At 33.6% G+C, this 26,378-nt stretch overlaps 5 protein-coding genes and 1 long non-coding RNA gene across 7 annotated transcripts; 3 read left to right on the top strand and 3 right to left on the bottom strand.

Annotated features, from left to right (window-relative positions):
- Positions 1-4,207: 4,207 nt before the first annotated feature.
- LOC102628722 (WAT1-related protein At4g28040-like) lies at positions 4,208-6,246 on the top strand. The gene is made up of 7 exons (XM_006474557.3): positions 4,208-4,436; positions 4,522-4,590; positions 4,670-4,786; positions 4,866-5,097; positions 5,174-5,332; positions 5,429-5,577; positions 5,694-6,246. The coding sequence occupies exons 1-7, from the start codon at positions 4,255-4,257 to the stop codon at positions 5,926-5,928; spliced, it is 1,143 nt and encodes a 380-aa protein (XP_006474620.1). The 5' UTR covers positions 4,208-4,254; the 3' UTR covers positions 5,929-6,246.
- Positions 6,247-7,362: 1,116 nt separating this feature from the next.
- LOC102628421 (tetraspanin-7-like) lies at positions 7,363-11,859 on the bottom strand. Of its 2 annotated transcripts, XM_025097552.2 has the most exons (4): positions 11,196-11,859; positions 9,587-11,095; positions 8,341-8,951; positions 7,363-8,185 (listed from the first exon to the last, which is right to left on the bottom strand). In XM_025097552.2, the coding sequence occupies exons 3-4, from the start codon at positions 8,599-8,601 to the stop codon at positions 7,739-7,741; spliced, it is 708 nt and encodes a 235-aa protein (XP_024953320.1). In that variant the 5' UTR covers positions 8,602-8,951; positions 9,587-11,095; positions 11,196-11,859; the 3' UTR covers positions 7,363-7,738. The 2 variants fall into 2 exon arrangements, with proteins under 2 accessions (XP_024953320.1, XP_006474090.1); XM_006474027.4 differs by lacking the exons at positions 7,363-8,185; positions 8,341-8,951 and having other exon boundaries at positions 10,648-11,095.
- Positions 11,860-12,003: 144 nt separating this feature from the next.
- On the bottom strand, positions 12,004-14,033 carry LOC102607718 (tetraspanin-8). Its single transcript, XM_015529001.2, has 2 exons — positions 13,354-14,033; positions 12,004-12,551 (listed from the first exon to the last, which is right to left on the bottom strand). The coding sequence occupies exons 1-2, from the start codon at positions 13,858-13,860 to the stop codon at positions 12,243-12,245; spliced, it is 816 nt and encodes a 271-aa protein (XP_015384487.1). The 5' UTR covers positions 13,861-14,033; the 3' UTR covers positions 12,004-12,242.
- A 2,200-nt stretch (positions 14,034-16,233) lies between these two features.
- On the top strand, positions 16,234-17,235 carry LOC112497928 (uncharacterized). The gene is made up of 2 exons (XR_003065003.2): positions 16,234-16,566; positions 16,834-17,235. It is a non-coding gene; the product is annotated as an uncharacterized LOC112497928 (long non-coding RNA).
- A 3,030-nt stretch (positions 17,236-20,265) lies between these two features.
- Positions 20,266-22,749, bottom strand: LOC102607433 (cytochrome c oxidase subunit 6b-2). Its single transcript, XM_006474025.4, has 4 exons — positions 22,586-22,749; positions 21,931-22,019; positions 21,776-21,857; positions 20,266-20,518 (listed from the first exon to the last, which is right to left on the bottom strand). Exons 1-4 carry the CDS (start codon positions 22,598-22,600, stop codon positions 20,465-20,467), a joined length of 240 nt encoding a protein of 79 aa, XP_006474088.1. The 5' UTR covers positions 22,601-22,749; the 3' UTR covers positions 20,266-20,464.
- Positions 22,750-24,965: 2,216 nt separating this feature from the next.
- On the top strand, positions 24,966-26,150 carry LOC102628127 (tetraspanin-15). Its single transcript, XM_006474556.1, has 2 exons — positions 24,966-25,628; positions 25,806-26,150. Exons 1-2 carry the CDS (start codon positions 24,966-24,968, stop codon positions 26,148-26,150), a joined length of 1,008 nt encoding a protein of 335 aa, XP_006474619.1.
- Positions 26,151-26,378: the final 228 nt, after the last annotated feature.

Genomic DNA, 26,378 nt, shown 5'->3' on the forward strand with positions numbered 1-26,378 from the left:
CCAATGTTGTTAATAAACTCAAATCAACTCCCTCACATTAAACATGAATGCCACGAGTACATGCGGATAATATTAACATAAGTTGAAATATGATGAAATCACAACCAAGTGTAGTTAATATAAAATTAGACATTGAGGTAACAATGTAGAGATTTAAACATAAAATTTAACTTTGACACCATATTGATAAAATCTCTTGGATTCAAAAACTTCAAAAATTTTAAGCATTTAATGATTTAACTAACAGTACTAGCTATAACCCTGCTCTCATTTTTTTATATTTATTTTCATGGGTGCCATTTCATCTTTCCTTTGAATTACTGTCATAACTCAAGTTTTTGTTATTTAGCATGCAGCTTCTCTCCCTCTTTTCCTAGTTTCTATTATCATGTCCATGTGCATTTATATACTGTAGCCTGCCATGGGTTGTAGCTTCAGCCTGACATTGATTTCAATTCAGCCTCTTGAGAATAATGGGTGCTTCGGGAGATTACTGGCCTGCAATGGCCATGCTTAGCCTACAATGCTCTTATGCAGGAGTTGCTCTCTTCACAAGAGCTGCCTTATTGCAAGGCATGAGCCCCAGAGTTTCTGTTGTTTACAGGCAAGCCATGGCAACCCTGATCATTGCACCCATTGCCTATTTCTCAAGGAGAAAATCAAGAATTCCTCCTTTGGGATTCAAGAGCTTTTCTTTGATATTTTTGACTGCATTCATTGTGTATATAAAATTCTTTTTGATATTTGTTTTCTTATTTTATTTTCCTTTTCGGTTAAAAAATTTACCAACTGTTGTGATTTGTCACAGGGTAACAATTAATCAAAACATGTTCTATGAGGGTCTATATTTAGCCTCCTCAACAATGGGAACTGCAACGGGGAATCTAATCCCTGCAATTACATTTGTGTTAGCAGCAATAGTTGGGTAAAAATTCTAAATTACATCAGTAAGTACCATCCCATAGTCACTAATACGATAGCTAATATGTTTCTCTACTTCTGAAATTGTGTAGACTAGAGAAGATAAACGTAACAAGCTTTTGAAGCATAGCCAAAATTGTTAGTACGGTGCTGTTCGTTGGCGGAGCTGTTTGCATGACATTGCTCAAAGGCCCCAAGCTATTTAACACACCGTTTTTGCGAAAAAAAAAAATCCCTTTTTGGCTCGGGAGGGGATGACAGCTGATTTCTGGGTTGCCTTTTACTCTTCGGAAGCTCCTGTTGCTGGTCACTTTGGCCAATTTTGCAGGTACTTAAAAAATCATCAAACAGTTTACTAAAGACAAATTGTGTTCATCCGACTTGACTTTAAATACTAACATAACATCAGAGCTAAATGTTTTTTTTTTTTTAAACTTTTCTTCTGGTAGGTTTCAGTATCTTTAACTGTATGCATGGGGTTCTTTGCAACAATACAATCAGCTATAGTGACATTATTCTTAGAGCCTGATCCAGAATCCTGGGCTCTGCATACAAATCCTTGACATAACTGTAAGCATAAGTTAAAAATCAAGCAAAAAGCAATAATTCTAAGAATGTAATCCTAATAAATTGTGTTTGGTTACTAGGGTTTAGATTAGCAGAATTTAAGAATTTCAAGTGAGTCCTAAGAACTTACTCTGAACAAAGCTAATTGCCCCTGCAACAAATAATTAGCTGTTTGAAGTTCAGATTGAAGTCTAGCATCATCCAATGATTGTGAAAGATCTCTGGCCTTCTCCGGCCGGTCACACTAGGACTTGGCCTTGGCCTTGGAAGGTGCCTCCACGGTCTTCCTCGGCCGGCCACCCGTCTTGATGATAGTAGGTGCCACCTCTGCCGCAAGTGTCTCATTCGAGCGGCCTCCTCTCTGCTTCTTCGGAGATGGTGGCTGAGGAATGTTATGGCCGGCCGACTAAGCTGAAGCACTAGACATGTTCATTTCTTTCTGAAAACAAAAATGAGAATAGAAATGGTGTTTTATAATTGCTACATTTCTAATATAAATATACATATTGTAGTATTTTCTATATCCCGTATTTTAAAATTAAAAATAATAATATGTGTTCGGTAGATATAATTAGATAAGATAAAAATAGTAATTATGTATTCAGTAGTACCGATTATTTATAATACCTCACACAATGTTTTCACTATTTTTTTAAGAAAAAAAAATTATACAACTTACTCTAGGGGCTTAAACCTTCAAAAGCCACATGGCACATGTGGGTACTATATAGTTCGGATCTTTTTGGTTCCGGTTTAAAATCTCATTCTGGATGGTATTACTAATACAAAAGAACTATACTCAGCACAAAAAGCTCAAAAAAGCTTTGTAGTTTTAGTTTTCCAGCTGAGTAAATTCTAAGTTCACCATGAGATTATAATCTTGCATTTTGAATCATAATTATTAACATAAACTTGAAAAAATTGAATTAAAAAACAAAATTTCAATAAGTCTTCAATCAATACAGAATTTTAAATTCCACCTTTATCTGCTTTCCCAACAAAAAAAACATTAAAATCAAAATCAAAATCTCATTCATATAGCCAAAACTAATTCTAAACTTCCATCAATTTTTCAGCTGTTTAATAAACATAGTTAATCAATTTTATAACCAACAGAAAGCGGAGTTGTTTTATTTTTCCTTAATATCTCTATCTAGCCACAACAAATATATTTATCGCTCTCACACAACCAAACAACACCTAAATTTCAAAAAATGAATTTAAATAATAAAAGAGAAGGATATAAATAGCTGAATATATACATATATATATAGTAGTTTTCATGTCCAAGATGTTAAAGTGCGGAAAAAGTTCGTAAAAACTTTAAAACCGCAGGGTTTTAAAGACTTAAAACTTAAAACACTTAAACTGTACGGTTTATGCGTTTTTCCGAATGATCCCGCACTTTAAAATTTCGGATTGTAACATTTTTAATATATATATATAAGAAAATATAAATTAGCGGATGTGAACGCTACCTGAAGCACGAAGGAGAAAAGCGAAAAAAGAACAAGCCTAGAAGCGGCTGCAGAATATGCAAAGGCATGAAAAGATCATAGAAGAGTCGGTGAAGTTGTATGATAGATAAATCTATCTAACACGACAAATATAGTTATTGCACTCACACAACCGAACAATACCTAAATTTCAGAAAATGAATTTAAATAATAAAAGAAAAAATTATATAAATAACATGAAAATAATTTTAAAAAGAAAAACATAAATTAGTGGAGATGAACGTTACCTCAAGCACGAAGGAGAAAAGGCAAAAGTAAAACATAAAACATGAATTTCAAAGATTTTATCTACACAAGGCTCAAGAAATCCTATAATTAAAATTTATATATATAGAACTTGTATACATAACGAGTACTAATACACATACTGAGTAGAATATTTTAGTTAGAAGTATAAAATTTTTACCTACATAGATAATATAGCAATTTACTATCGTCGTGCCATCATTTTAAATAATTTATTTTTCAATAGTATCATTTCCTTTTTTTTTTACAAATTTAATTAATTTTGTAATGGTGTAGCATATGATTAATAAAATATTAATTTTAAATTTTCAAACGACTAGATATTCGCCCACCACTGCTCTCAAGGACTCCTTTTACAAGATCCGATCATTACTGATATTTATTCTTCTATTTCTTTTTATAATCAATGGGATGAAGTTGATAGTTTCCTTAATTATGTATTAATTGTTTCCAGCATTTATATGAAGACTGATAAGTGGGTTTAAATTGTATACCTATGTTTAATACAACTAAACTACTAATATGGCTCTGTCAAACCAAAATCTTATATATTAATAGCATATTCTAAACCGGATTAATGCGTTCATTTGTAATTTTTGTGCTAATCTAAAATTTTCGAAGTCATAATTTATTCAATCACAAAAAGAATCATTTCCACGTGCACAGCGCGTTACACACGCACATAATAGACATCACCAAGGTGTGTATTTAATCAAACATGCTAATCTTGCAACTAGCTAGCTAGTCAATCATTATATGAATATGAACCAGATTTGCATGTTTCAGTGTTATCTCGCCGCATCACCAATCCAATTATTTAACAATTTTTAGTCAATCAAACCAGCCATCATTCTAGATGGTTCTTATTAGTTTATTCCTGACAGCTCAATTTCTTATCCACATCCCACGAGATGCATGCTCCCATATATATTATGATTTATGCATGCTTGCTAGGTAGCTTATATTTTCATGCTCACATTGGTTTTAAATTTTTAAACCAAAAATGGGTTGTATTGAAGCTTACAAACCAGCAATGGCTATGGTTGCATTGCAGTTTCTTTATGCAGGGGTTGCTCTCTTCACTAGAGTTGCCCTAGTTCAGGGATTGAGCCCCAGAGTCTTTGTCGTCTACCGGCAAGGCACAGCAGCTTTAATAATGGCCCCTATAGTTTACATCTCCACGAGGTATAACATGAAAAGTTAAATAAATCAAATCTTCATATACGTTTAAGTGTATAATTTTCTTTCTGTTACTTTCTGTCGTTGGCAGGAAAAGTTCCTATAGGTTATCTTTGGGTTTAAGAACCTTTGGTTGGCTTTTTGTAGCCTCGTTGATTGGGTAAGAGTATTTCTCAGTATTTATTTTTTTAAGTTAGATGGCCTTGGTGGTAACTTTGTGTTATAAATTTCATTGGCAGCGTAACAGCAAATCAAAATGCTTATTTTGAGGGCCTGTATTTATCTTCTTCGACTGTAGCAAGTGCAATGACTAATCTCATGCCTGCAGTCACCTTTGTAATGGCATTCATTGCTGGGTACATATTCACTCAAATCTCAAATTGTGATCAAAATAAACTTTTACATGATTTTCTAGTCTTTAATTTGATAAATTAGGTGGGAGAAAGTTCATAATCGAAGCTTGAGAAGCATTGCCAAGATACTAGGGACTATATTCTGCGTCGGGGGAGCCATTACCATGGCATTGCTGAAAGGGCCTAAGCTAGTAAATGAAGAATTCACACCACCAAAATCACTGATATTCAGCTCAGGAGCTGATAACTGGTTGCTTGGTTGCTTTCTTCTTTTCGGAAGCAGCTGGTTCTGGTCATTTTGGATGATTTTGCAGGTATTTGCTCCCCAAATTCTTCTTGTTTTTTTGTTATGTTTGATCGCTTTATGTTTATTTTCCAATCTTTCAACAGGTTCCAATTTCTTCAAGCATACCAAACCACTTATATTCATCTGCTTGGATGTGTTTCTTGGCATCATTAGAGTCGGCAACCGTTGCATTGCTTGTAGAGAAAAATCTTGAGGCTTGGACTCTGAATTCATTTCTTGAATTGGCTTGTTGTTTGTATTCTGTAAGCAATTCTGTTTTACATGAAATTTTTTGAGCCACATAATTCATTTTGTCTCCTATTTTAAGATCTCATTGGACTTGCAATTATCCAAAACAGGGAATTGCATTGGCAATCTCTTTCTTTCTTCAAGCTTGGTGCATTTCCGAAAGAGGTCCGCTCTTCTGTGCAATGTTCAATCCTTTATGCACAGTCATTGTGACTGTATTAGCAGGCCTATTTCTGGATGAAGAAATATTTATGGGAAGGTAAAATGAACCAATTTTCTCAGACAATCCATTTCTCTAAAAAAATACATATGTTGCAAATAATTTCTATGCTAATAACTGTTAAAATACAAAATCTTCGGTGTTTTCAACCTCAGCTTGATTGGTGCGTTTGCTGTGATAATTGGTTTGTACGTTGTGTTATGGGGTAAGGCAGAAGACCTTGAAGAGATCGAACACAAAACAGATACAAAGCTGCAGAATGACCAAACAAGGACCGTGCAAGTCGTAATAGAAGAACCTTCAGTGAAGAAAAGTTATAAAAATAATTTAGAAGAACCACTTCTTTCTGACAAGTCATCTATTGTTGATGCAAATGAAATGATTGAGTAACGACTCTTTTTTTTTTTTTCTTTTTTTCCTTAAAAAGAAAAATATAATTTTGCTGCTCAAGTAGCAGTAGTGGCTAAAATTTTACCATTGAATTAATGCACACGAGATGATTGGGCAGTTCCATGTGGAATAAGGAGAGCCAGGGGTTTGATTCCCAGTATTTATCTTTTAGGAGAGCAAAAGACAGCTGATTCATGGTACATCTACAAAAATTACAAATAGTCTTGTTATGATCTGTAAGGTTGTAATAATAGATAGGTCTGGAATTGAAAATTGGACTTCTTGTTTTTGTTTGAATCACAATATTATGCGGGGAAATTTCTTTCATCAACCCTCTTTGAAACTTTCTCGCCTTATAAGAGCTAAAAAATGCCTAGAAAACTGGCCAAACGAGGACAGAAACCAAACCTACAATGGTGTATAATCGTGTGAATGAACTTTTAAGAGCATTGCTCCAGCTCAAAGCTCCTTCTGTGCCAACAAGAGCTTACATTGACTAAATGTTTGCGTGCTTTTCGTTTCTTGCCTGCTTAATTAGTTTTTTTTTTAATTTCCCTAGTTAGCTTCGAATGATATGACATGAATATTTTACTGCTATGTGATCTTAACTAATGGAAATAAATTACTTCTTCCTCATGTAAACTTAAATTTTGATAGAGTGAAGTTAATATCTGAAGCTCGAAACGCGTTACCAAAATATAAGGCACAATCTTCTGTGTTTGTGGAGCTATTGCCAATTTACCATGGCATTTCTCGACCGCAAAAGCTACTGAAACATAGAGCATTTACCAATATTTGGTTCTCTGGATTGGAAGGTGAGACTTGTTTGATCGGTTGTCTATTTCTCTTCGCAAGCAGTTGTTGCTTGTCATTTGGGATGACCTTTCAGGTGTTTGCTCTACGAATTCTCCTCAAAAACCTAAAATCATATCACTAAAATTCTGTTGAACAGGTCCATTTGTTAGCCAGCTGCGCGGACCTCTTACTGTCAACCACTTGGATGAGAGATCCAGGAGCCTGGAAATTGCATACACTCCTGAATTAATTGCATGCATTCGATTTAGTTCAAATCCAAAGATTTGAACTTGACATTTGTGTCGTGATATAATTATAAAAGATTGTGACAGAGGGGGAATTTCTATGCCCAGTTATTGTCACCATTCTGACTACAAAATTCTTACATGAGAAGATGGAAGGTTGACAAATTTTCGTTTTAAAGATATAATAATGCTTCATCATTCCCATTTCTAGGCCTTGATTGCAACCTTAAGTTACTTTATTTCATTCAGGTTGATAGGTTCACTTCTTTCAATTTTGTGGTTTATAAGTCGTGTTATGGGGTAAAGCTGAAGAATTTAAAGAGAAGCGAGAGCCAAAATTAAAGCAGGAAAATAGAGAAGCAAAAATTGTGAGTTGTGGGAGATTAAACTTCCGATAAAACAACTAGTAAAGTTGATCTGGAAGAGCCACTTCAGTCTTACAAATCAACTGCTTCCAAAGAATTAGATAATGTACTATTAATATTTACTACAATCATAATTTACATTCCATTCCATTACATTTGTTTGGAGACAAAAAGGCTAGTGTATATTTAGTGTCTACATGCATGATTTACTTGACGTTTCAGATATTCATTCTTCATCCTTCAGCTTCTAAGCAATTAAACAGCTCAGCTTGCAAAAACAAGACGTGATTTTTTTATCATAAAGTACGGCTTGCTTGAATATTAGACAACAAACATAAGAAGAAAGCAAGTGATGACATGTAGATCTGCCAAAGACTAGGTACAAATGAACAGATCATTCAAATTCTAAACCTGCTTTACAGTTTGAGCGATAGATGAATATGTACCCAACACCCCAACAAAAACAGGTAACAACATTATAATAAGAATGCCAATAAGCTCATACCCCCAATTCCTGTGAACTTGAAAGATCTTCAAGTAACAAACACAAGGCAGCAAGAAGGAAACAACCACTATGAGAAATGCTCCACTGAGAGACGTCACAGATTGGAAAGATGGAAACACAGCAGCTAAAACCACAGTGCTAACAAGCAAAGACATACGGATCAGAATACTTGCTGACTTACAATCTTTGTAGTTGGCTGCCAATCGGTTTTCAATAGCAGTGGCAATTGGCATTACTATTTTATAGTTACTCACTTGAGATTGAACGTTTTGTCCATATATGAGGTATCCCAGTACTGCCATTGTCAGATAGGTGATAGTGCAGATAGCAAAACTAATGAGTAAGACCTGTAACAGCAGAAACAGATTAAGAAAGATTAGTCTTTAACCCTAATACTGCACAAAGTTACCTGGTTTCCAGAACAAGCAACAATAACCTGCTTCTTGGTGCTTTTAGAAATTAATTCCACAAGTGAGTAACTATAAAATACACAAAATCATACCCTTGAAAATTGGATTTTCTTTCTCATAGAATTGTAGATAGGGGGAAACACAGCGTGAGCACCATAGCAGAAAGTATACAAGCTAAGAGCAGTAGGGATTCCATTCAGATTGAAGAGCCTTCCCTTGCCATGAAATCCAACTCCCTTTGTCGCACCAACAAAGAAAACACACACAGTAACAATCATAGAAGACAGCACCCCACCGGCCGAAACATAAGACAAAACACCAAGATCATTCAACCACATAGTGGGCAAGATCATGACACCAGCTAGAACAACAAAAGAATGCCTGCCATCAACATTTAACTTCCCTAGCTTCAGATCAAAATGTGGGGACAGCTTGTGTAAGTTGTCTCCTTCTAATATTAGAAGGTCAGTGGCAACAAATTAGAGCTCTAAGCAGATGAAAAGAGAAGCTATAACCCTGCCTTTGCGGCCAAATGCATGACCAACAATGTCAATGTAGCTTGTCATTGCATCTGGATCTTTGTCCATGCATCTTCTAATTAAGAGAGCAGTAAAGGAGGCTGCTGCCGCTATTAAGACGAGAATGATCAAGCTTAACCAGCCTCCTGACGAAAGTGCATATGGAACTGATAGTATGCCTATTCCTGGAGTTTGAAAAAAAAAAGTAAAAAAGAAAACCGTGAGGATCATTTCACTTAAAGATTCAGAATTTTAAAGTTGTATATGTATGTCACAAACAGAGAAATTTTCTCAGATGAGATGCCTCACTTGGTGAAAATGCAAACATTAATTCTGTGTGCAAATAGTTGAAAGAAGACAAAAAAAAAAAAAAAAAAATTCATCAGCTCGAACTTTGCCACGTTATCGGCTCATATTTTAACAAAATAAAGATGATTCATCGGAGAAAAATTTTATGGATGAAAATAAGAATTCTTAATGTGGGTTCTTCAGCCTTAACGGGCAAAATAAAATAAAATTTCTTACTTATATGTTTGTATGTTTAACAAATTATTGAAGTTAGCAACAGAGAATAATTTTTATGTGCCAAAAAAAATGAACAACTGTACACACATAAAGTGATTGTATATAATAGCTCATGACTGAAGTTGTGGATTAATCAAATACCATCCATCACGTGCCATACAAGAATGTCCAATAATTCATGTTCTCTCATGAATACAGCTTTCACAAAAACAAATGAAAGCCTAATAATTATTTGGAAATTGAAAAAATTATGACAAATTTAAAAAAAAAAGGATGCATTGAGCGTGGTGATAACCTGAAAGAGCATTGGTGCCATTAATGCATGTCTTGAGGAAACTGACTTCTTTCTTTTCATTTTCATGAAGTGGAGTGGACATTTTCTGGCTTGGTAGTGCTAGGGTTTTACTAAAGCTGAGCTAAGAAAATTGCAGAGACCCGAAGACCAACGATAACGTGCCGCATCTCTCGATAGGCCAGCGACTGCCTCGCTCTAATAGCCGACTCTATAATGAATCGGGACACTTCCACATTTGTTATAATACACATTTTTATTTATTTTCCATACTCTAAAATGAGTTTTTTTTTTTTTTTTTTTAGTTTTTCTGTGAGTAAAGGCTTCTTCGTGCCAAAAACTAGTTATTCACCCAATGATTGATATGGAATAATATTTTATTTTCTACACACTTCATAAATATCCATTCATACGCGCCTAATGATATTATCTTCCCAAATATAATTTCCTAAATTTATGATAAGAATGTTTAGTGAGTAATTAAGGCTCTACTTGGTGTCGTATTGCGAAGGCAAATTTTAATCGTTATCATTTTTAGAACTTTTTTTCTTTTTTAATAAAAATAGTTTTGCATCAAACAATATTTATTAAAATTTATCACAACTCGTACTACCATGTGATCTAAATTTTTACGTTAATGATATACAAGATCCTTGTCATTAACAAATTAACAACGTGAATAATTTTCCCTTAAGTGCAGACGGTTTTTCTTTTAAATTTCTTTATCCTTTACAACTCTTTAACTTGTATGATTAGATATTGAAATATCTACACGAAAACAATAAGTGGGTAGTTGAAAAATGAATGTTCCAAGCGGGTGCAACGGAGATAGCATGGACACCTTTCAGATTATCAGAAACTAATGCCAGCTTCAAAGCCATGACTAAAGTTGATCAAATTGTTGTAACGCTACATGCACTGCTCAATCTTTTCTCTTGGCCATTAATTCATTCGATTCCCAAGTTGATCCCACTTCCAGAAATTTCCAAACGGAAGAAAATGATGTACCGATTGCTGGGTGCTTTAATACCTCACCACAACCAGAAGCATATTAATCTGGAAAATTTAAAGAAGCAAGGGCCCGTGATGACCAATTGACAACAATGTTTGCTAAATTGCAAGCTAAAAAATAATCTCTTAACTTGATTAACATAAGTAACTTCTAAAAAATCTATTCGCAAGTCAAGACTTTGAAGATGATGGGTAAGGACAACGATTTGTTTTGTAAGCATGAACTTTTGTTCTGTTTTCGCTAAGAGAAGAGCAACCAACGATGAAGACAATGACAAGCACAAGCAGTGCAACAGCGTTCAAATTTGCGTCTATCTTCCATTGTCGGTTGATTCGGTCCAGCAGGCCAGCCTTACAAGAAGCGCAATCATAGCACAAAATGGCAGGCCTATTATCCCATAATCTGCAATCTGCGTTGGTGAAATTCCCTTTTTCCTTGTTCCAATATGTTGGTGGCACATAGGTGAATTTGCAGTCATCAGGTGGCTTACAGCAACCAGACTGCATGGCAATTGGCAAACACCAAGCCCCAGGCATGTTAGATCCAGAAGAAAATGGCAGAAGCGAGCAGATATATATTGAAATTAGTCCATTACTGTACCTCAACGCTAGACAAGCGCTCCCTGGAGAACTTATCAGCAGCAGCTGCGTTAACATGACGACGTTCAAAGTCGCTGCAAATGTTTGTAGCAACAAAGCAGCTCTTGATCTTTCTCCAATTCTCTTCATCATTCATTCTCTTTCGCAGCCAGGATGAGTAATCATCCATTCTGTACTCTTTATACGCTTTTCCTGGCGATTTCTGACCGGACCCTCTGTTTGTTACCGCTAACGTAAACACAGTTAAAGAAATCACGCCCACGATAATCAACATCAACAGAACAAGGTAAGACCAGAGATACCCAGATGAATGGCAACATGCGCCTCTTATTCCTATCAGAGAGATGATCATAATGAAGAATCCTAGGAGTAAGACTGGTTTTTGCAGGAATTTATCACATTCTGTTGCTTCTGTGGTGATTAATAGTACTCCGAACCAGACAATGAAGACGGATAGAAGAAATGTTACCACATTGAGGACAACGAACAAGCTGTTACAGCAGCGAGCCATCAAATACACAATCACGGAAAAGATGAACTAAGTTTTTTGTCCAGGTGCTAATTACAATTTGAATTTTCAAATGAATGTATAAATATTTTAGCAACGCGTAAATATATCTTCAACATTTGCCTAAATTAAAATAGGAGTCCGCCATTTGGTAATTACAACTCTGATAGTCAAAGGGTATTGGTTAAATTTAGATTGCGCAATCCAAATCGACTCAAAATGCGATATTTAGTAACAACTTCCTCATATAAAACTTCGGTAAAAATAACAAGCAAAATGCACCAAAATAAGAAAACAAAAAGAAGCAAACTAGCTGCCAGATAAAAATATATAAATTCCACATACGATATGACTACATAGATCCAATACGTCCTAATACCAATCAAAAATCAACAAGAGGTATACATACAAAAAACCATGGTTAATAACATATAGCAAAGCAAATAGTGAGAATTCGCCTAATTACATATAGCAAAGCAAATAGTGAGAATTCGCCTAATTACTACTACATAGAGATGTTATGATCTGATCTAGACTACATCAACGACCTAGAGGGTACTTTCCGTAATCATTGTCCCTCCGGCTGTTCCTGAACGCACAGCAGCCAATGGAGTAAACGATGATAAGCACTATGAGGAAGACAATGTTGACAATGGCAACCTTCTTCCAGTCACTCTTGAGTTGGTCCAGCAGGCCAGCCTTGCATGATTGGCAGTTGTAGCACAAAGTACTTGCATCATTCCCCCATGCACCACAGTCGGGATTGGTGCTAGATGTGTTTCCCTTAGTCCATTGGGTTGGACCGGCATAATTAAATCCACAGTCATTAGATGGCTTGCAGCAACCAGACTGCATATCAGAGTAAACGAAAGGTAAGCCACAATCAACATATTGAAGAAAACAAAGTTGAGAGAATAAAGCAGCAGAAACACAAATTCAAGGCATAAAGAGACAATGATTTATATTTTGTAGCAAAGTAAAATCACAACAGTTTGTTTTTCATCGCAATAATTTAATGTGGTCCCTGAGTCCCTCTACAGTATCACCCACAATCAACAGATGTTTGAACATACAAGAAGACTATAACAAAAAGGGAGCCGTCAGCAAAGGTGTAATTTTGCAAACCAAAAACAAACTTTTGATTAGTATCACTTCAGGAACTTGGGTCCCAATTAGCAAGCGTTATGGTGGTTTCTAGGTCATAAGTCAACATCTGTAAACTAATTGATAATATGATTTCAATAGACAATAATTCAACAAAATCATGGTGGAAAAAAAAATCCCAACAACAACTGCAGAAGGAACTGCCACTAATTAGTGTACTTCCTTGACAACCATAATTTGAACAGATATTGAAAACCCAGATCAAAATTTTTACAAACTGCATCCAAAACTGAATAACTTAATTAATTAATGTAAAAATTAGATCTCCAACACTCAAGACAAAACCAAGTTTTAATTACAAAACCAGATAAAACACCGAGCCCAAAGAACCACATGCATGAAAAAAAGTTCAGCAAAATCCCTAATCAACAAGCACCCAAAATTGTTTCTTAAGAATAAAAAAATATATATCTAAAGAAGGGACAAATCAACCAAAATTTTTAATAAATTATGTATAAACATATGTAGAGTTATAGTAATAAAGTACCTGAACAGAAGACAAGTGCTCGGAATAAAACTGCTCGACGGTGTCATTAAGATACTTATCATGAAAGCTTGAGCAAACTTTGCTATCAATCAAACAACTCTTAATCTTGTTCCAATTCTTAGTATTATTCACTCTCTTTTGCAACCAGTCTGAGTAATCTCCCAATCTGTACTCCTTATACCCTCTTCCGGACAAGACCTCACCGGCTCCTTTGTTGGTCACGACGAAGGCCATGATGGTGAAGCAAAACAACAGCACAATCAACAAGAACATCACAACCAAGTAGACCCACAATAGCCAGGAGACTCTGCAGCACGCGCCGATGAGGCCGGCCAAGGAGACTATCATTAGGAACACGCCCAGAATTATCACGGGCTTGTCGAGAAACTTCTCGCATTCGGTCACGCCCTTGTTGGAGAGCCAGATGCCGGCCCAGAGGATCGGAATTGAGAGGAGGAATGTTAAGATGTTGAGGATCCCGATCAAGTTGTTGCTTAGACGAAACATTGCGCCACAGATTTTCAAAATCAATGCAGATGAAATGTTCGATGGAAGTTCTGAACGATGAGGAGATATTTTTATACGGGAAGTTTATCTTCTCCTAATGCAGTAACTGTATGGAAGAGAGTGGGGTTACTGCGGAGAAAGTTCTTTTGAGTTGGCTCCGCCGGGTGATCATCCTTTGTTAATGCTTAACACGTTTTAAAGTGACGCGCGAGTTTCCGACACGTGTGAGGGCGGTTTCCTACCGACGCGTTGTTTAGTTGTCTCTAGTGGAAGTGTTTTAAATACCAATTTTAAACGGTCGAGTACTCCCCAGGCCACAGCTCCCTTCCCATTCTGAGATTGGATATTTTCATCCGTATCCCCAATGTCTTAACTAATATCACCTAAAGTTCACAATTAATCACAAAAACCCCCTAGCGAATACTAAAAGATTTTGTTGGCTTGGCCCGGGATGTCAAAATTGAAAACTTGTAATAAAAATACAAATTTTCGATTACTGTAGTTTAAATACTTTTGCTCGTATTATATTTTCTCAAACTGATTTGGTGATGAATCTAAAATGTGCTCTTTCTTTAGTTTGTTTACTTTTGTTTTAGAAAGATTTTATATATATATATATATATAATAGTCTCTAATCTATTTTTCTCCTATTTTAACAAAGAATTTCTACTGTTAAATAGATGAAAATAATAAAATAACAAATTTGGGTAATTGCTTAAAGATTTTGACAATTTATCTAACATTGATTACTAAAACTATGACAAAAAGGTTAGCTTCTTCCAAACAATCCCTAAAGCCAAAGGCCTTTTTGGTTCAAACTTTATAGTCAACTACAATTTTTTAAGGTCAAAGCCTCGTTGTTACCGTAGAAAAGTTCCTTGCGAGCCAGTAGGGACGCGGCTGTGATCATTATTTTACAGCCTACAAGTGACGTGAACAAAAAAAACACAAAGAAAAAAAGAGGAAAGCGTTACGCTCGCTCTTAACTTTTTAAGCCGTGGGTCAACGTCTCTGAATAGGCAATTGTTCAGTGTATTGTCGCCCACAGTAATATCCAAACTTTTGACGTGGCAGCACTTGGTTACCGTCTCATTTTACACTGTTTTCTTTGATTTGTCGTCACTTTAGTTTTGGTAAGGTCACCCGCGTACCGTGTACGCGTGATGCTCTTATTAACGAAAGCAACGATCGACTTTGATACGAGCGCGCTACGTAATTTGTCCAAGACTCCCGAGTCCGAGTGTCCGATTGCCGATTTGGTATTGGAATATCAAAATCGGAAACGGCGCCGTTTTCTATTTGACTGTTTGGGCACCCAAATCAGGCACCAGTTTCGGATGATTAGGGGAAAATAACATCTATGACTTCCAAAGTTTGTATCAATAACGTCTACGTAAACTCTCAAATGTTTTTGAAATTTTTCACACAACCTTTTTCTTTCGGTACATTAAATATATGATGTGACTCTTATTTTTAATACTTATTTAATGGTTAATTGATTATGCAAAAAGAATAACGAAAGAGTCACACACAAAATTAACTATGGTAGCTCAAACTAAAAGTGTACCCCTTTTTAGTTTCCTTTGAATTTATTAAGATATGATATTAAAATGATACTACCATAAACTTTATTTTTAAAAAACTTAAATACAATTATTAAATCCCATGCTAATGCTATTATGCTAGTGCCTGTTGGTTTGGAATTTAATCTGTTTAAACAACGAATTGATATGATAATTGTAGTATTAAACAATAGTGACAACTTGATCTGACGGGTGGTGGGGACATACCACATGTACTATCACACGTTATAAACGAAGTTCAATTGTTGAATTAGCCACATGTACTAACATTACACGAAAGAGTGCTGTTTACTGCTAAAATGACTTCTTGACATGTCATTATTTAACGCGTGTGATTGCAAAACTATTGCTTAAGTCAATAAAAATATGATTGTTGAAGACAATTCAAAAGAATAATTGATGATCATAGCACAATCAAAGCACAATGACGATGACCCTCTTATCTTCGGTCGGCCTCTTGTTGTGTGGTCTAGGTTTCACACCATAATATCACAAATCAAGATTTTCTCATGATCTGATCTTCATTTGAGTAAATTCTGTTAATATGATTGGTGGTTAATAAATTAAAAAGAAAAAGTAGTTAAATCATAATCATCCACTAACACTAAAACACATGTGGCACAAGATCTGTAAAAAATTAAGAGTGCTCAAATCAGGAGAGAATCATAATCCTAATATCAATGGCCAACTTTAGGATATGCTTCATTTTCAAATGAGTCATTTAAATGTAAATGGGGGCCTTGCCAGTTTATTTTTAGTGTTATGAATGATTCAACATTTCAACCTTTCTCACTTCTTATTATGTCGCGGAAGATTTTTGATTGTTTTCGTATTGATTCTACTCTTTACTCAAATATTAAAACTGATTCATTACAGAAATTGACGAGCTTTTCTCAATAATGATATTCAAATTTTTAGTATAAATAGAGCTGATGAATAAGTTATACATAATATATTACATACATTTTTCAAATTCTATATGCAAAATAAGATCATGTAACGTGGGTGTCGGAGGCCTCGATAACATAGATTATATATATATTTTGACAACTATTATGAGATGTATTAACAATTATTCTCTGGTCCATCATAATTCATGCTTCCGATTCATCACAAAGATAAAGTTAAGAGAATCTGAATCGCTTGTCTTTTCAGTTTATGCGCTTTGTATGCTTTTTGTAAATATCCCATTCTTTTTTTTAATTTTTAATTTTTTTGGTTTGCATATTCTATTTATTCTTTGTGTGCTCAAGCGCATGGAATTTTGCAGTTTCCTCAGGGTTGGGATCAGACGTTTTTTAATCAGCATTATTGATTGTATTTTGCCAGATTTTGACTTGAATGCTAGAAGTGTTCCAATTTTTTTAATTTCTATTACATTGGAGTGCAGAACATCTGGAGGAGGCAGCCGCTGCATCGAGCGGAGGGTTCCTCGAAAATGGGTGCCCAATAAAGAGAAGTGGGTGGGGGTTGGTATGGGGGTTGGGCTAATTGACCTGCCCAAATCAAGCTGGCCTTGGCTCCAATTGCACTCAATCCCGGTGGTAGCTACTAGATGAGAGTTGTCTGGAGAAGTTCTTATTTGCTTGGAATCTTCTCGACTACTTAATCAATGGTGACATTCTATGTCAACCCCAGGATGCTACTATTCACTCAAATACCTGACTCATAACGTGCCGGATCTGCTTGTAATATACGAGATAAAATCATCCTTAGACACACGCAAGGACTCAGTTCTCGATCTATATGCAAAATGTATTGATTTAATAAGAAGGTGGCTGCCATTATCATTTGGAATTTGAAATTTGAAATTGCTGGCCGTTGTAGGTCTAAAGTCATTATTATTTTGCTTTTGAATCTTTTTGTGTAAAATTATAACTCTTTTGACCGACCCCACCAAATACAAAGCTCAAAAGAATTAGGGTTTATTTGAGATTGTCTTTTAAAGATCAAAAGGAAATTTTAAAAATAAAAAATTAATTTATATGTTTAGTAAATATTTTTAAAAATTATTTTTGATAAAGTTATCTTATCTTATAGAAAATTTTAAAAAGTAGAAAAAAAATGTCATTTTTCAAAACGTGACTTTGAGAATTAATTTTATACTTAATATAATGTCATATACATTCTCACATATATTACTCAGAATTGTTTTTATTCAATTAGGAAGTAAACTATTAAAATTAAAGAGGTTATTTATTACCAACAATATTGATTAGAAAATAAAAAGATATTTTAATTATCAGTTATCACACATACACACACAAAAAAAAAAAAATTAGAAGAAAGGATGTCAACACCACCATATTTTGGTGAAATAGTTATACAAACACTATGCTTTCACAAAAAGTTACATAGATCTTTTTCTTAGTACAAAATTTGGTTTATTTGTCTAAAAATATTTGTATGATTATTTTTAGGTAGTTGTTAAGTTACATAATCATGTAACTTACATTAACCCAATGTTTGCTACCATTAACACACATTTAGTTTTTGTTGTTTATGTTTTTATGTTAGTTATAGCAAGTGTTGGGTTGATATAAATTACACGATTACGTAACTTAACAAGCATCTTATTTTTAAACACAAAAATGGATCTATATACTTAAAAAATAGTTGATGTGAACATTTTTGTAAACAAAAGGGTATTTATCACCATTTTCTCAAACTAAAGGAATGTTGGTGACTTGGTGTTAAGGGTGGTCAAAACCTAGTTCGTAGGTTTTGGTAAATTACAATACGACACAAACATTTATTTTTTTCATTTTGGGCCAAAAGTTTTGATTTTAAAAACAATGACGATGATTTTGAAGATTTTGCATTTTAGTCCAAAATTCTTGCATTTTTTTTTGTGAATACAAATTTGTAAATTATTTTATTTTTGTTTATTATACATTGATTATAATAAGCTTTATGTGTAAGTTAAGCTGAACGAAAAATTGATTTGTTAATATGAACCGTTATTGAAAACAAAATCGAACCGAACTGAACTATTGGTTTCGGTTCGATTTTTATTTTCCTTAAAGACCGAATGATTTTTTTTTTTTAATTTCAAACCCGAACCAAACTGAAATCGAAAGTTTACCCCTAAACGAAACCGATGCCCTCCCCTAGTTGTTGTCCTTTTTTTAAAGAATTATTACATACACATATTTACAAATGTGTAAACAAATTTTGTCTGAACTTTATAATCATCTTAGTCATTTATATTTTTATAACATCAATAGTAAAATTTACCAAACACATAACACTACCTTTAAAACGCACAACACTTTCAAAAAAATAAATTTTATTAAATATTTAACTGACTTTCTCCACAACTCGTTATTTTCATAATACAATTAATAACAATTATTTTAAAAGTTACCTTACCACTTAAGAAATCAAGATAACTCCCCGTTTTAGAGGACTCCAGCAGCTAGCATATCTCTAACTTCTGCATTTTTTTCTTCTAAGAGAATGAGTAAGATGAATCGAGCTATTCAAGCAATGCTAGAAGGAACTATCAACCTTATGGACAAATAATTAAAGGGAAAATATCCACCGTCCACCCGTTTTTTTCAACTTTTTCAAAAATATACAATTTTTTTTTTTGCTGGAATCTACCTAAAGTTACATTTTGTTTTACTTTTCCACTTCCGTTTGGAATCCGTTAAGAAAACTAACAGAAACTTAAAAAAATGACCATTTTACCCCGCAAAACGAAAATTATAATTTCACCCCAAAAATTGTCAAAAATAATTAGATTAAAGAAATTATTTTCCCCATCAGTCAATAAAGAAATTAATTCCACAACCATTAAATGCAAGGTTTTTTTTATAAATATGTTTATAATTAGAATGCTAAATTATAACAGTAGTATTAAAAATAGTCAAATCTCGCAAAACATCAATTAAATTTAAGATAAGTAGAGTTTTATTATTCATTGAGTTATAATCTCTAGTAGTTAAGATTTTTTTGTACTTCATTAACGTACCAATAATGATATTCATCATTAAGTCTTATTATTTTTGACATTTTTAGGGTGAAATTGTAATTTTCATTTTAGGGGTAAAATGGTCATTTTTTTTAGTTTCTGTTAGTTTTCTTAACGGATTCCAAACGAAAGTAGAAAAGTAAAAAAAAATATAACTTTAAGTGAATTTCAGTAAAAAAAATAATTATATATTTTTAAAAAATTAAAAAAAATAAGTGGACGGTAAATATTTCCCCATAATTAACGGATTCCAAACGAAAGTAGAAAAGTAAAAAAAAAATATAATTTTAAGTGAATTTCAGTAAAAAAAATAATTATATATTTTTAAAAAATTAAAAAAAATAAGTGGACGGTAAATATTTCCCCATAATTAAATAAATAACATCAGTCAACATCAAATCAAGGTCAAGAAGAAAAAAATTGTGCAAGTGGGCTCACCACGAGGCAATATTTGTTGTTATTATATGCGTGTATAAGAATGGTTGGTGTTTTATCTTATTAATGATAATACAATTAAAACCCACTGATTTCTGTCAAAATTAAGATTTTTATGGATTCTTTTTAAATTTATTCTTTAACCCAAAATATCATTATTTGATTTCCACTTTGTTGCATCAAGCCAAATCACAAAAAAAAAAAAAAAAAAAACTGAAAGTGAATGGGATCAAAAATTGGGATCAGGCTATGGTGCAACTGTGGTACCGTGCCACAGTTGCATTCAGCCGTTGGATGCACTTAGATTGATGGAGTCCACTGGCATCCAACGGTTGGATGCAACTGTGGCACGGTACCGCAGTTGCACCACAGGTTTTCCCCAAAAACTGATAACATTTGCAGAGTCATGGCTTTTCAAAGGTCTTTTGCTTATTGACCATGCGCAATAAGTCAATAACTAAACTACTAAAGCATCAACATTCAAAACAATCTTTAACTGTTGCCTTATTGGTTTTCAGGCTTAAATGAAAAAACATGATCAGGGAGCAAATAAACAGAGCAATATGAACGTTTCATCCAAAAGAAAAGCCACCCGAGTGCTGATGCAAGTTTAAAGAGGACCTGGGAACGTCCCATTTTCCCTCTGCTCGTTCCACTTCTCAATCTGCAGCAATTTGAGCACATAACAGAGAGGGAAACGGAAAAAAATGACTTCCATCACAAATGCAAATTACTACAATTCAAGTGGTTAGAAAACATACAAGTTAAACTTTCATCAACAAAAAAGATCATGATAGAAGGCTATCAATTTTGTTGACTGGACAAACATAATAGCAGCTGCATGCAAAATCAATTATAACATTGTCTCTTTGTGAGTCGAGATGACGATAAACATTCTACTGGACAAGATGTCAGTTACAATTGATGAGACTAAAATCATAACACCTAAAATAATCCCAATGATAAAAAATGGTTCACTCAGATGTTCTAATGCTTTCATATGGTGTACCATTCTGCTATAAATACCCTTCGTGCATATAAGCTTTCAGGTACCAGTTATTCTTTTGCACTATGAGGATTGAGGCTTTTGTTTAAACTGATTCTAGAGATGATGATAAATGCAAGCTTAAAAATAAATAATAATAAAAAAAGCTCATTCTTATTTCTATTCTTTACATGACATGGCAATCTTCACCGACATCTTAACATTATGATGCTCAAGCCAGAAGCTAAAATTAGTGTCCTGACTAAACCCAATTATCTAATCACATGATTGTTTAAGCATCATATGCCTGTAAGTGCTAGTACTAATGCGGACAAACAAATGCATGAACTTTCTCCACTAGTCTATCATAATACAATATCATAGCAGAATTACTCCTGTGTATCCAGTCATTTATATCGTTCTCACATATTAAAGGTCAATCCACCAAAGAAGTCTGCTACAATACCAGCTGATCTCCAACAACAGATATAATGCAATAATCATCAAGAATCCATTCTTGGTATAACAAAGCTTGATATCAGAACAGCCACTAAAACCTAGACACAAAATAAGGAAGAATGTTTGGAATTTCTACATCCCCAATAATTTTCTATTGTTCTCAATGATTTCTACACCTGGACACATGTTTCAAATTTTCTCATAGACAGGTGGTCTAACATAATAACCTCCTAAGACGTATCATGAAAAGACAAATAAGTTATATTATTCATGAAAAGACAAATGAGTCATTTTATTTACTTATCTTTATTTTGTTTACTTATCTGTGTGAATTCAGCAACAACTAAAAAAGGACTTATAACTAAGTAAACTTAAAATATGTTAGCCAACATTCAAAGAATCATATATGGCAATAGACAACATCCAAAGAATCATATATTGCAATCAACAACATTCAAAGAATTGCAATATACTCACCCAGTCACCGGGGCAGAGAGAACGATAGTATTTAGCAAATCTTTCACATTCATTAGATTCTTCCCCCTTTGCTGCCAAGCACCTGCATAATAAAATGAAGTGGTACATGCTACAGCTTCATCATAAGCAAAATGGTTCATTACTAGTGAGTTTACCTATGAAACTCAATGTAGCGGGTGAAGCAATGTCTGGTTTGATTTGTTGTTGGAAACCGGAAATCAGCAGGAGCAGTTTTGAGTTCAATCTAAGACAAAAGGAGTACCAGTAACCATAACATAAAATAATGAGAAACTTATGCAACATTGGGCTAACGTAAAGCAAGTTTGCCACTAGATACAGAAGTGCTGACATTCATCCATCACCATCTGATGACAAATTATACACCTCTTATTAACAATCATACCATATCGTTGGTCATATTACAAATCTATAGCTTTGCTTATAAAAATAACATCATTCAGAAGCTCTTCATTTTCCCTCACCACGATTCCTAAGAGATTAATCATTCCATAAAAAGGTCAAAAATTTTGCGCGAAAAACCTAAACTTTCAATTTCCCATTGAACAAGCACAGCACAAATGATCAAGAGATATAAAACAAATCACAAAATAAAGGCAATTTACGTTTAAATTTATATATTATCCACAATTTTGTATCAATCACGATGAGAGTGATTCAAATAATCAAACAGAAGATAAAGGCTAAAAAAATTATGAATCCAATAAGAAATTTCTTTCCGTACAGTTTCTATTTTCTAGGCGCCCAAACAGAAATCGTTAAAATAGATGGAAAGAGATAAATGAAATTTACCTCGTCGGCGGCCATGCTTGATCAGTTCAAGAGAGAAACAAAGAGGCGAGAAATTTTGATTTTGATATTGATACGAGAGCTGAGACTAAGTCATAAGGCCTTAAAAATGCGAGGGAGTGTGAGCCTGTTTATTTCTATCCGGTTCGTCCGGTGACCAATGAAAAGAAGCCACTTGGAATTAAAAGAGAGTAAAAATATTAAGCGTATTCAGCTGAGTTAAAAAATGGGCAAATGAGATTAAGTATCAATACGAATATTTGAAAATATATATATATGAATATATAAGTAGCGTTTTGTTTATTTTTATAAATAAAAAATATTTTAAATATAAGTATTTGACATTCATATTTTTACAAATAAAAAAATTAAATTTTATACTTTAGAAAATAAATATATTTTGTAGAGATTTTTTAAAATTAATTTACTTTTGATTCAAATCTTTTTCCATTTAAATAAAAATCACGAAAGTTTACTCCTTTTTTCTTGTTTAGATGTAAATGTTTGAAAATCAGACATTAATTATAAAAAAAATTTAAATGTCTAAAATTGATAAAATTTCAAATTTTAAATGTTTAACAAATAACCCTTACGTATTTGAAAATTATAAAAGCATATGTTTCTTTCCTTTTAATTGTTGGTCCTTTTTCAAAAAAAAAAAAAGAAATTATAAGAGGCAATGGTGTATAGTATTAAGGGCAAATTTTGGATAATTCCTTGTAAATTTAATATTCTCAAATCATCTTCTTTCCTTTTGAAAATCTCAAATTACTTTTATATTTAGTCAAAATATAAGGAAAAAAATGAGAATCAATTGATTTTTTTTTATTTTTATTTTTTAACAAAAATGAGGGTAAATTAAAGTTTCCAAAAGCAAATGAAATGATTTTAAAATAATTAATTTACAAGAGAAACCATCCAAAATTAACCCTAGTATCAATAATGATTGCATGATTACCCTAAAACAAATAAAATAAGGACTTTAATTTTAAGGAAGACACAATTTTTGTAGAGCAGGAAGTTCCTTCAAATGTAATAAAAATTAAAATTCTGTCTCATTAAAGGATTTCTTGTTGTTATATCTGCTTCCTTGATGGGTGTGAAGAATTTCAATTTAAGTGTGAGCATAAAAGTTTAAGAGGGATTAAAATTCTCGCATGATCTGAGTTTTCTTGAGTTTTTAATAAATTATACCATGTGTCATGCAATAATAGTCTATGGATAGGATTTAAGTTCTTTATATCTTAAATTTATTAATTATCAATCAGCATGTGAATTTTTATTATGGAGAAGTTCAGATAATGGGAGAATCTTAATCTATTTAATAGACATCACTTTATCTTCTTAGATAATTATACTTGGGGATAAAATTGTAAATTTATAAAATAGATTTTATGAGGAATTTAGAAAGAAGTGCTAATAGCTCGACTAAAAATTGAACCAGTAGAGATTGATAGGGCTCATGAACATCTGTTTTCAAGTGATTCCAATTTCTAATCAATATACCGATTATTCCTTTTTTTATTTATTTATAATAAGTTAAAAATATTTAGTCAATGAAATTCTTGCCAAGTTCAGCCTCCATTAAACTTATTACAGCATAATCACAATGTTCGATTTCATTTTCAGATGTATCTAGTCTCATTCCTCAAAAGTATCCAAAAAAAAAACTACAACTTTAAAGGACTAAATCCCAATAATCATATACTTTTATGTTTTTTTGAGTTTATTTCTCTCTTTATTTCGAATATGGTTTCCATATAAAATGAAAACTATGTAGTATATTTAGGCACTTCCATAGCATTACTCTCATTCTATTGGATTTTTGTGATATGTGCATGAACATTTTTATTATTAATGAAAGATGTAAGAAAAGGAATCAATTCATTGAGACTTGAGAGGAGAGGACCCAATATTTTTTTTCCATTATTAAGTGCAGTTAATGGCTTCTTCGTTTACCAACAAAAGCCTTCTTACTTGTCATTATATGTATTTCTATTGGAAAAAAAAAGAAGCTGTAATTAAGATTCATAACCACACAAACATTTTAACGATGTCGATCAAAATCACTGCCAAGTGCCTACATAAACCATTTCTAAATTACCCATGTGCAATAATATTTTTTGTGCTTAGTTATAGAATCTTTTAACAATTCTTTTGCCATGTATATAGTAATTAATCAGTTAGATCTTGACTGAATTTTACAGTGTTCGAGTATCAAAATTCGTTTTTAATACACGTAACAATAAAACCTAAACTTTCTCCCAAATATTTCTCATCTGTCCCAAAATTTCTCTTAAACGAACTTGACTTGGCAATAAGATGGGACAAAGAATTCTTTAAAAACAAAGTGTCTTTTGCTGAAAGTCCACTCTTCACTGGCATGGCTGAAACTGCTAACAACCCAGCACCAGCACGAGCACCTGAAGCTGTAACCACAGTGACAATACCTGAAGAAAAAGGCGCTAAGCTAGAAGCACTTCCAGCACCAGCACCAAAAGCAAAGAATATTCCAGAGGAAAAAGCAATAATAATGACAACAGAAAAAGCAGCACCGGCGTTAAGCATTAATGCCCTTCGGGCAAAATCCTTATCTGGGATATTAGCAATGATATCATTCATTGTTTCACTACCAATTCTTGCTTCAGTCATCTGGCTTCTCTACATGAGAGACTATGACTGTGAGAATCTCCTCAGGCTGCCGAGGCTGCAAACGGGGATCGGCATTGCCTTGCTTTTCATGTTCATTATAAGCACTGCAGCTCTTTTCTTGCGGCCCAAGTTTCCTATGCCTGGATTTCTCCTTGCTGTAGTGCCATTGCTTGTGATGCTCACCGTTGGACTTGCACTTCTTGGGGCCTATGACATGGAAAGTAGAAAGATTCTTGCTTCTCCAAGATGGTTTAAATTAAAAGTTGATAATCCTAACAACTGGAACAACATCAAATCTTGCATTTACGATACAAAAATATGTGACGATTTGTTTTTGAAATCTTTGACTGTCAAATCTTATGATTTTACTATGAAGAAGCTCTCACCCATCGAGGTAATCTATAACCTACTTACTTTATATTTTAAAATTAGCTCTGTTATGCTGCAGTCTAGATAAGGTGGCTTGTTCCGCAGGCTAGAACCAGCCAGAACAAAAATTATTATGTTAATGATCAACTTAGTATTAACATTTTTTTTTCTTTTTCGGTTTTTCTATTGTGTGACTTTGAAGTCTGGATGCTGCACGCCGCCAGCAGTGTGTGGGATGAAGTTTGTGAACGCCACCTCTTGGATCAAGGGAGATAATGGTGCTGTAAACAACACTGTGCCGCTTGATTCAGATTGTGATGATGAAAACAAAGTGCTTGATTCGGATTGTGATACGTGGACAAATGACAGAAACGCTCTCTGCTATGACTGCCAAGCTTGTAAAGATGGATTTGTCAGAACGTTGGAAAGCAAATGGCGGAAACTGGGTTTGTTCCTGGTTTTAATGTCCTTGTTTCTCTTTGTTTCTCATTTGTTTTTGTTTCTTGCCACAATGTGGGAGCTTGTGGTAGTTAAGGAAAATATTTGAAGGCCAGCTTGTTTATTTTATTTTGTAGGTTTAATTTTAAAAAAAATAAATTTGGTTACTTGGTTAGGATTTCTTTGATTGATGTTCCCTTTTTGACAATAAAAGGCACTTGAATTTTTGGTTAATAGTAGTGTCACATTACGTTTTTTTTTTAGTTTTCTACTTCCATATTAGCACAAGATTTTAGGATGCATAGCTATTTGTATAAAATTGACATCAAAATGCCTC

This window comes from Citrus sinensis, chromosome 9, assembly GCF_022201045.2.
Source record: "Citrus sinensis cultivar Valencia sweet orange chromosome 9, DVS_A1.0, whole genome shotgun sequence".
In the NCBI taxonomy this organism is placed as follows: domain Eukaryota; kingdom Viridiplantae; phylum Streptophyta; class Magnoliopsida; order Sapindales; family Rutaceae; genus Citrus; species Citrus sinensis.